Source organism: Lates calcarifer, unplaced genomic scaffold (assembly GCF_001640805.2).
Source record: "Lates calcarifer isolate ASB-BC8 unplaced genomic scaffold, TLL_Latcal_v3 _unitig_90_quiver_1100, whole genome shotgun sequence".
In the NCBI taxonomy this organism is placed as follows: Eukaryota; Metazoa; Chordata; class Actinopteri; family Centropomidae; genus Lates; species Lates calcarifer.
This window is the reverse complement of record NW_026118088.1, coordinates 24,774-36,237: the sequence shown is the minus strand read 5'-3', so window position 1 is coordinate 36,237 and position 11,464 is coordinate 24,774. Positions and strand designations below refer to the sequence as shown.

The 11,464-nt window shown below is 40.0% G+C and overlaps 1 protein-coding gene across 1 annotated transcript; it reads left to right on the top strand.

Annotated features, from left to right (window-relative positions):
- Positions 1-368: 368 nt before the first annotated feature.
- On the top strand, positions 369-9,667 carry LOC108880345 (equilibrative nucleoside transporter 1; the record flags this gene model as incomplete). Its single annotated transcript, XM_018671818.2, is given in 9 exon segments — positions 369-508; positions 1,383-1,517; positions 2,640-2,737; positions 3,040-3,121; positions 3,505-3,590; positions 3,731-3,839; positions 4,602-4,687; positions 6,917-7,116; positions 7,862-9,667. Coding segments are annotated over 9 exon segments (1,048 nt in total), but the record flags the coding sequence as incomplete, so codon positions are not given.
- Between the last annotated feature and the right edge of the window lie 1,797 nt (positions 9,668-11,464).

Genomic DNA, 11,464 nt, shown 5'->3' with positions numbered 1-11,464 from the left:
CCCTTCTCTTCCTCAATATGCTCACTTTGTTCTGATGACCTTTTTTTTTTTGTCATGAACAAATGACTGCCCTTTTGGATATGACACAATTTCTCTATTTTCCATTGTCTTGTCTGTTGGAATGACTTCAACTTCTATTGTGATCTGAAAATATTTCTGTCCAACATTGAATCATAATCCATCTCTCCACATTCCCCTCTCTTCTTTCCCAGTTTTTCTCCCGCTGTCATTTTCCTTTTGAATACCTCTATTATTTTACGAATATACGTAGTTGGATATTTGTTTGACTGATGTTTTGGATTGTTTGCGTAGTAGTGGATGTTTAAGTTTTATTTCTCTCTGTTGTTTTCACCCTGTGCATGTCTCAGGATTCCTCAGAAGCTGCGGATCTCTGGCAGCCTCACAGTCATCTTTGTGGTTTTCCTGCTGACAGCCATACTCGTTAGGGTGGACGTGGCCCCGCTGCCCTTCTTCACCCTCACCATGATCAAGATTATCTGCATTAACTGTGAGTTTCTAAATACATATGTAATAATAATTACAGATCCTCACTTCATTCATTCAGCTTGGCATTGTGTTCATTAGCCAGTGTCTTGTTGTGTCATTTTTCCATCTCACAGAAACAAAAACAAACAAAAAAAACACAAACTAAACATCACAACCCTCATGTTGGTGGCAGCTTTTGTCGGCCAGTTGCTCTGGACTTTTATTAGTGTTCCCTCTACCTCATTTCCACGTTGAACTCATGCAATTATCTCCACGTGTCTTTGATCAAAATCACCTGCATCCACTGCGTTGGGGAAAATCCCTCTCATATGGATGCACCCACATGCTGTGGTATCACACAGAGCTTCACAACACAGTCTGTAATCTCACTGGGTTTGTTTATTTACAATGACTCCATGAGCAGCAGGGATAAGCTCACCCCCTCCTTACCCCTGTTGGGCCAGTCCTGACCCCCAGATCCTCATGGGGAACAGCCCATCCTGTTTGATTTAGAGAGGGAGGATGCTGTGACCTCTAAGCTTTGATATCTACATTGGCACATTCCTCTTAGAGGACACATTACAACATTTCTGTTGCTAATTAAGCTTCAAACTTGCAGTATAAACTCTTGTAATCCACTGGTGTGATGCAACATTGTATGACTTATTGGCTTTGTGTAAAGTGAGAAACCGAAAGTAAATAATTACATTAACAGTTATGTACAAAACATTCAATTTGCTCCATGTTTTCAGAAAGGGTTGTCATCTCTCCCTGTTAATTTTCTATGGGCCTCTTTTTCTGATGCCGGGGGAACATCATGTTTGTTTTTTCTGTGACTGTTTAAAGTACCACCAATTCTTAAACATCCTCATCTTGTTTTCTCTGTCCCTGTGCAGCGTTCGGGGCGATTCTTCAGGGCAGTCTGTTCGGGCTGGCAGGGATGCTGCCCGCCTCCTACACCACTCCCATCATGAGTGGACAGGGGCTTGCCGGCACCTTCGCTGCTTTCTCCATGATCTGCGCACTGGCCTGTATGTCTCACAAGTACTCCCTTCTTTAGTATTGGCACCAAAAACACAACAGACCTACCAGTACATTAACCTTTAAGGAAGTAACATCAATAGCATCAATTAGGAAGTGTTTTTGCACAACACAGTTAGAAATATGACTTTTCATATCTTGCACAATATGTAATTTGATCTACTAATATAATACTGCTCAATAAAGTTGTGAGTGATGAATTTTGTTTAGATAAAAGGCCAGCCAAAAGTTTGAGTTTGGCCTCCAACACGGAGTTAATTCTTCAGAATTCCCTTTGGCACTCGAGAGCTTTTTCCACCAGATTTGGCTTTTCTCAGTAAATATGACACATCTCAGGTTCTCAGTGCATGCGACTGCCTTAACATTAGCTGATGACGCTATGAGGGTGAATTATGGAACGTGCTGTTCAATTTTATACTTTTCGTTCATTACGTCATTACCATGTTGTCGTTAGGAATCGACAACATATATATATACATATATACAGACGCCCATGAATACACACAAATATAATCACAAGCATGCTGCTAGTACTAGATCATTACAGTGTTTGTATTTGTATTCAAAATGCTACAGTATGTAGCATACAGTCCTGCCTTGTGTTTACTTAATACATATAATAATATATACTAATATATTCTCAATAACTTGAGTATTGATAAGCAGATATTGCTTTAGATCTTTAAGTTGATGTTGGTGCTTGAGTTGCTGGTGGTTCAGTCTCAAACACAGCAAACTACTATGTATTAACTATTTTGACAGTCCTCTTTATTTATGTATCACCTTCCATACAAACATGAAGGCTTTAGTGCTTCACATAGCAAACTAGAACAACAAAAGAAAGTCAGAAAAATGAAATAAATACAAGGGATGAAAATAGATATGAAATCCAGTGGCTAACACGTTAAGACTGTAAAATTACTTGATTACTCCAACATTTGCTGGTTCTACCTCCAGTGTGTTTTTAAAATAGGAGTACTGACTGAAAGAAACTTCACCGGATATTTGCCTGAGGCTGTGGCACACAAGAAAAACTGCAAAGTTAAATCAGTTGATCTTTTTGATCTTCTTAAAAACTCTAATGACTCTGTGTGTCATATCTTTGTCTGCAGCTGGATCGGCCCTGCAGGACAGTGCCTTTGGTTACTTCATCACAGCCTGTGTTGTTATTCTCCTTGCCATAATGTCCTACCTCATTCTGCCCAGGATGGTGAGACCACATACTCTCTACACTAAGTGTTGTTTTACATTAAATCAAGTTAAATAGTTTCTAATGATTTCATCATTAGGTATTTGTCTTATAACCACTTTCAACTATTTTGCACCCATTAACATTTTGGACAGCACTTTGTAGAATTGAGATAAGTGCTGCGAGCGTCTACAGTCTGTGAGGGGATAAAAAAAAAACCATCTGGCATTGTGAGAAATTGCAGCATCTCAGGGAACATGCTTATCTTTGCTCCACTGGCTCAGTGGACTGATTATTATTGTTGTTGTTGTTCTTGTCAACAGGAGTTTTTCCAGTACTACATGGAGAATAATGGATCCAGAGCTGCTGCTGATGAGGAGAATAAGATGGACTTACTGAAAAAAGGTGAATGCTTAGACATTCAGGATCCAGTTTCCACAAAAATGAATAATTACAGAAGTTGAAGCTGTGGACAAACATCATTGTTGTAGTCACTGTGTAGTCTTAGTGTTTCTGTTACACCCAAAGCTTTGCTCTCTTTACTCTACACTAGGCTGGAAACCAAAAACCCATTCAATGTGTTTTTGGTACAGTTTGTGTTTTGGTGACAGCTTGACTGACCAGTGTGACCACTCTGGTGCTAATTGCTAGTGTGTGAGAGCGTTATGGGAACCCTGTGTTGTATCACATTTGAAATCTACACATGCTAACACATAGGAATGATGGTCTTAGCACCATGCATCACTTAACTGACTTGGTAAAGAGCTGTTTGTTTGTATATTTCTCAGAAAGTCCAGCAGAGAAACGACCGGTGGTGAGTCTAACGGAGGACGAGGCCAAACCCAGCGTGTCCGTGTTTAACATCTTCAAACAGGTGAAATTACTGTTGTGTAAAGCAGACTATAACCAGCCCCTTCCTCTCACCTCTTTTCATTTTCCGCCTTCCACCTGTATGCCAGCGATTAAACTGGTCACACATTATTGATTAAAGTTCCTCCTGTGCTCTCTAATCAGATCTGGGTGATGGCTCTGTCAGTGTGCTTCATCTTCACCGTCACCATTGGGACTTTCCCAGCCGTGACTGTCGAGGTCAAGTCCACAGTAGCAGACGGAGGCGCCTGGGGTGAGTCTCCATTTCCTCCCTCTGCATAAAGCTAGTGAGCCAGTAACTTTGCTAATCTGACTTTTGAGAAGGATGACTGCCAAGTTTTTTTTTTTCTCCTTTAATTCCAACATTTATTCCCAAACTCACAAGGGAATGAACTTTTTTTATTTGTTTCCTAATGAGAAGACTGTAGTCTGGGAAAAGTTTTAATCCTAACCACAGACAGAAATAGGGGATGTGTGAGGCACGAATATGTTGGAAGGCTGCTTCTTACTTTACTCTATCATCACACAGAGGCTGTGTACAAGGCTTTATTCATCAATAAGACAGCAGCCTGTAAAAATACTGAAATTAGTTCTAATTCTACATATATCTTTTTCCTGTTGGCTTACAATGTAGCTCAAAAACATTACTGCTAACAAAACTCTGCCTCGTGGAGGCTGTGGTCTATGAGGGAGTGTAGTCAGCTTGGATTCACACGACCTGAAGTCACAGCGCAAAAAAAAAAAAAAAAAAAAAGTATCAAAACAATAAAGTAGTTTGTGTAGTTCCTCAGGATCTTTTGATACTTTCAGTGCTATGACTCTGGGTCAACACTGGGATCCCCAGCTGTGAATCTTAAACTGTCAGCAGCTGCCAGGCCTCCACAGAAGATAAAACTACAAACTTTCAAGCCTGCAGAGGTTGGCTATTTGATGCAAGTGTGGTTTTCTCTCAAGCACAGACATCTGGAGTCTTGGTGTTGTTAACAGCAGCTTGTTTGTTTTGCTCCTTTTTTAGATACTTACTTCATCCCTGTGTCATGTTTCCTCCTCTTCAACTTGATGGACTGGGCTGGCAGGAGTCTGACGGCCGTCTGTATGTGGGTCAGTAACAAATAAGATGTTTTACCAACATGCTCTCATGGTCTTTCTCACCTGTGCTGGAGAGTACCTGCGCAGCACAGGGCTGGTCGGCTCGTCAATCAGATGTCATGAAACAGGTCCTTGCGCGCAGATGTTGGATTTGGAAGACCGGGCGGGTTTGGGCTAGGGATGCACAGATACCAATACCAGCATCGAGTATCTGTCCGATACCGTTCCTGTACTCGTACTCGTATTCATAAATGTGTCCCGATACTTCAGCACCTGATCCCACTCAGTCAGAGAGCAAGGAGGAGCAATGTCGGCGGTGTGGAGGTATTTCAAAGTGGATGATGGTGACAAAAGTAAAGCGGACTGCAAATTATGCTCTGCAAAGTTGTCAAGAGGAGGGACGAAAACGAGTACTTTCAACACAAGCAATCTGATAAAACATCTAAAAAACTAACACGGTGCTGAGTTCAAAGAGTTTGCTAATAGCGTGCTATATTTAAGTGAAATATGTGGCAAGGCTGTTTGTTAAAGAAAAAGATGCAGTTGAATGCTAAAATGTCAATAACAGTACTTCTATTTGAGTAAAATGTGTGGCAATGCCATGTATATACAGCCAGAGAATTAAACAATATCTGATGGAAGTAAAACACATTTTCAAGTAAATGTAGTACACAAAGTGTAATGGCATTAATAAGTACTCATATTGGTACTTGGTATTGGCAAGTACTTGTACTTGTAATTGGATTGAAAAAATGTAGAATCTGTGCATCCCTAGTTAGGTTTCCTGTTTAGGTTCAGACGAACTTTACTGGTTTCACAGGCGTGGTCTCAACTAAATGTCAAGTTCCCTGCAGGGGTGGGGGAGCCTATTCAGGCGAATTTCAGTCACAGCTTACTGTAAGTCTCAGATCTTTGTGGATAAAGGCAAGCTCAGTTGGCAAGGACCATACAATACTACAGGAAGATATTGTACAACTATGCAGTAATGACAGCAGCGCTTTGACTTCGCCACCTCCTGTAAGCAAATCAATCCGGTGACGAAGCTCCTGTTTATAGACGCTTTTCCCTTCCAGAGTCCATTTAAAACGACAACATCAAAATATTTAGTGTGATCTGTTGCTTTCTGGGGCTACAGACGACAGAACCCACTTGTTGACACTTTAATGGAATACTCTGGCTGCATTAGATGTTTACACTTTAAAATCACTGAGCCATGAGTGGAAGGTTTTATTGAGGCAAGTTTTGCTGCTGAGATCAGATGCTAGTTTTGGAGAGAAGCTGGCGTGTGTGTGTGCTGTGTACAGGAAGTGGTTTTGGCTATGATGTTGGTGATGTTGAAAGGTTTTGGTGCCATCTCCTCTAACATGAACATTGGTAGCTCGGAGGTTATTGAACTACTAAAAACCCCCTACGCCTTGTTCCACATCTGAGAGTGGTGTCTATGGTTATGAACATATTTCTTACTTTTTTCTATTCTGCTGCAAACTTTAATAGATTATTTTCAGTTCATAGTATTTCCAGCTGTCTAGGGTTTTAACCACCACTTGGTTATTCATCTGCCATTCAGTCTCAGTGTGACTCTTCCTGTATTAGGATGTTGTTGAGGATCTTCTCAGTCAGATGTCTCTGTCAGATGCTTGCATTCAACTCCTTTAGATTTATATAAACTGTCACTTGGCATTATTTTTTATTCAAGGAACTGAGTATGTCAGGCAGTCGGCTTTGCACTAACACAGTATTCATCATACTAATATTTTTCCTCTTTTGTCTTTCCGGACACCAGTTGTAAAACTTTGTCCACAACTCAACAAATTAGCGAACAAGTCTAATTTCCTGCCACCCACAGGAAATAATGAAATTGAATCAACACAGTCTGACCTACACTGGAATGCAGCTTCTTATTAGTGCAGATAACAGTAGTCAGCTGCTCCAGGATCATGTGAGTTTATTTATCATTGTCGGACGACACTGGATCCTGACGGTTTCCCCTGAGGTGCTTTGTGACTCCAGGTTCTTTTTGATCAGCCATGTCTTTTGCTTTTGGTCTCCCAAGTTCCAAATGTTTGTTAACCCAAATGACTGGCATGTGAGAAGTTCAGGAAATGTTTGGCAGTTTATCTTGCTAAATAACTTTAAACGATTAATCAACTATAAAATAAAAACACCCAAAAATATGTTACAGGGTTGAAGTTAAGAGTTCTTGTCTGTCCTTAATGTTCCTGTGTTTCTCTCTCACTCCAGCCGGGTAAAGACAGTATCTGGCTTCCTGTCCTGGTGGGTTTACGGGTCGTCTTCATCCCTCTCTTCATGCTGTGTAACGTCCAGCCTCGTCACTACCTCCCTGTGCTGTTTGCCCACGACGCCTGGTACATCATCTTCATGATCTTCTTCTCCTTCTCCAACGGGTACCTGGCCAGTCTCTGCATGTGCTTTGGACCCAAGTAAGGACAACTACACTCACACACAAACACACTCAAATCTCTGACTAAACTGTTTGGTGGCTGTGTTGTATTGTGGGTGATGTAGGCACCGGGTTTTGACAAGGAACTGGGAGTAGTCTTTCAAGTGTTGGGCTGGAGCCCGGAGGAGATTTGCCTAGCTTATCATAAAGACCAGAGGCACGGGGAAATAGCTATTCTGGCTCTCATCAAAGCTCAAAAATATTCCTACCAGCACCTCTAAAACTGAAATAATAATGTGTAACGTAAGTCCATGCACCAACAGAAATGTAAAAACAGTTTATAGTTTTAGAGGGAGTGATTCCTGAAGTAAACAAATGGGATAAAACATATAAATTACTGAGCTGCAGATGTGTTGGTAGGCAGATTTTGGGGCTGTAGTGAGACACAGGCACAAGAGTTTTACCACTTGTCCTTCAGGAGAATACAGTTAGTGTTAATTGCAGCTAAATTAAATATCATATAAAGACTAGAATATAAACCAGAATAAAATATGTAGTGCATTTTATAAAATGTTAAACAAATGCTGAAAACCCACCTAGAATCTCACATAAAATAATGTGCATGAATGACTCTAACTCTAAGAAAGCATATTTCTCATAATGTTCAACTACTCCTTTGAGTGATATATTAAGTGTTATATCTCTACTCTACCACAAATGCTATTGTGTTAAATGGTGAACCACTCATTCCTAATGACTTTTGTCCCCCTGTTGTCTCCGTACAGGAAGGTGCCGCAGCATGAGGCAGAGACAGCAGGGGCCATCATGGCCTTCTTCTTGTCCCTCGGATTGGCGCTGGGCGCTGCAGTGTCATTTGCTTTCCGGGCCATGATCTAAAAACCTTCAGCAGAACCTTCAGTAGATGTAGAGTAGACCATCCTGCCCTTCCAACAAACTCTCCCCGTCATGATCCTCAATGGGAGAACCTCTCAACAACTGGACTAGCCACGCTCCTCTGCAGCAGCCTCTGGCTAAGCGGAGGCAGCACAGCAGACCAGAGGACCAGAGAACCTCGGTCATCTGAAACGTACAGCAGAAATTAGTCTCATTCAGCCGTCATGGCAAAGATATAAGCTGAAATATTGAAATATGTTACTGAATATTTTTAAATTTCCTCCAAACTCCACAGCTTCTCCTGTTTCTGGGAGATGTTTTCCAATTGATGTCACTGATCAAAGAGGCTGTTTCTCTGAGACAAAGAGTTCAGAGTGCAAAACAAAAACCAAAAGTGTAAAAATTCTTCTACAATGAAGACAGCCTGTACACGCACTATCCTAGAGCGTCATTTATAAAACGTTCTTTTGCACAAATTCTAAAACAACTAATGATTAAATGTTAGATCACATAAATGAAGTTAAAACGGTCACATTCTTGGAATTAATATGAAGATACAGTGGTGTGTAAATAGTCTTAACACATTTTCATACATGAGGCTCTTGGATACTGGTGTTTGGTTCATCAACATGAACCATTACCTTTCACTCATCAGGTTATAAACTGTGATCCTCAACGTGACGTTTTTTTTGCACATCAAAACATGAACATTACATCTGTCTGGACTGTTGCAGCTTTTAACTCTGATCAAGCCAAAAACGCAAAGACAACGTGGGAAAATGATGAACTTTGAAGGGAGGTCGTGACCCGTGAACCTGCTTCGCTTGCCTCAGTCTACTTCAATGTCAGCTCGGGTCAGTAGTGTTTTTTAAGCTTCCTCATGACAAAATCGGTTCTCAAATTCTCAATGAATGTAAAGATGGACGAAATCCTAAAGACGAGGTTTTAATCAATAATCTGGGCCATTAACTGTCTGGAAGCCTTTCCCCCTGAATATTCATTGTTTTCGTAAATTTGTCTTTGCTGTAGTTTTAGATGAAGTTTTACTGCTCTGTCGGTCTGTTTTATCTGAAAACATCCTCCGTTAAATCAATTTGACTTGATTCACCAAATGGAAACAGACGCCACATTTTCTGTCTAGATTTCCAGCCCATATGTGAAGTTTCAACTGTTACTATGTCTTCCTGAAGTACTCGAGATTTTACCGCAGTGTATTTTGAACGCAGCAAAAAGCTGTCAGTAACTGAAATGTGCCATTATGAGTGAGTGAGGTTAGTAGACTTTTTAAATCTTTTAAACTCTTTGGTTTTGTGCCATTTCCCATTTAACGTGTTCATGGAAGGTTAGGTTTTATACCAGAAGTAGTTTTTAGTAGTTTTTCAAACTCTGGCAGAGTTTTTTTTTTATGAATGGGGTGATAAAAGGCCATCTGCCTGTTGGTGTCATATTTTTGTCTCTGCATTTTTGTGGCCTTTTGATGCTTTTTTTTAAAAAGTATGCTTTAGTTGTACACAGTATTATACATAATATCAGCTGTATACTTCCTAACAGCCTGTTTGTTTAAAAGCACAACGTTGGTCTGTTCTTCTGTACAGTGTTTTGTTTGGTTTGGGAGTCTGGTATCGACCATTAAAATGTTACTTATATTGCAGCTTAAAACAGTTCTGTGATATAATAAAATTGTGTATTTTTAAGAATCTGGCTCCTCCTGTTGGTTGTTTTTGGAAATGCGCTGCTGACAAGGTTAAAGATGATGATGGCAATGGAGAATTTTGGCTATGTGATGTGAAACATTTGGACACAGTGGCTTTATCAAGTTAACAGGTCACTCTGCTGATCTACGAGAAGGAGTCTACAAAGGGAGAGGATGAAGTCCAGAGACTATCGGCAAAGACACACAAATGGTGCAGAGGCCTCGCTGGATCTCCCATTTATCAGCTGAGAACCCAAAGCCAGAAGACGGCACACGTTACATAATCAACAAGGTAAATGAATTGTATTAATATGTGTAACCACTAGCCAGTTCTCAAGTTCTCAGCAGTGGAGTATCAACTGGACTTATTCCCTAATATTTAAGTGTTGGTGAGATATGTGCCTGGAAGTGGAAGTAAGCCGGACTTTTTATTTAATTCACTAAGCAGGTTTTTTTTTTTGTTGTTTTTTTTGTTTTGTTGCTGATGGTTCCTTCCTCTTTGTTAATCTCTGGACTTCATCCTTTCCAAATTTTAAGAAAGAAGATGTTTAAAATCTGAAAGAATAGAAACAGATCTGGTCTTTGGTGGTTTTACTGATACTGGGTGTAACCACCTGTTCATCTGGGAACTACTAACGACTATCATACAAACTATTACAATGTTGCCAGAGGAAACGGCTAGCTACAACTAAGCATTAGTAAATCAGATTTGTGCTTCAGTACAGTACGTTCCTCTGCTGCTTAATTCATGTGAACGTACAGAATTAACCAGCTGTGTTCCTCAGCTGACATTTTTTCCCCTTCTGCTGCTTCTGCATGTGACTGAATAATGCAGTTAACTGTCCAAAGGGACACACGGAAAAGCCTCAGTGTCAGTCGCACAAAAATGCAGCCTTTCCTCCTCTTTCTCTGCAGCTTCTCTGTGACCTTTATGAAACAAGGGCCACACTGAGTAACTCTTCACTCTGCTCAGAGAAAGCTCTATTTCTCAGTATTGGCACTATGAAATGTAAGAATTTAACACTGAATTAAAGAGACCAAACAAGGGTAACACTCTACAAACATGTAATAAACGGTTTATAACAGACTGTAATGTAAAACTACGGCTTTAATATATTTTCATCCATAATCTGTTTATACCCCAGCCTCTGCTCATTGTGTCCACAGGTTACACCTGTTTACAAATACATGAAAAAATACATCCTCTACCTTTAACTACAATATAGTGTGTTGTAAACCAGTTATTACATGTTTATATAGTGGTTATAAATGCTACATATGAGGACTTTAAGTGTTGTCTAGAAAAATACTAATTCCGATTATGTTATACTCCATTGCTTTAACACACTAAAATATAAAAATGTATAAATTAAACCCCAAGAAACCAACTGACATACAGTACAAAAACAACAAAACAAAACTTCAATCAAAAACCAAGGACGTCATTTCTACGTCTCCCTCATTTTTCAAAATGCTATTTTTGTCCCCCTTCACTCTTCCTGTGTTATTGTTCCACCTGTGGTGCTGGGGTCAAACTAAATCCTATAAAACAATGCTACATTGAACGATGTTAAAATAACTCTGAAACAAACAATGCTTAAATTAACAAAAGTAAAAAAAAAAAGAAGCTCTATTAAAAATAAAGTGCAGGTAAACATGAGTTTGCAGTATCACAGTCAATCCAAATACCATTCCTTGCACCCGGTGATAAGGTTGCCCAGCTTCTTGTCCAATAGGTGTTATGACAAAATACAATAGCTCTAGGTATTTGTTCTCCTACCCTTTACCCCTTAAATCAAAA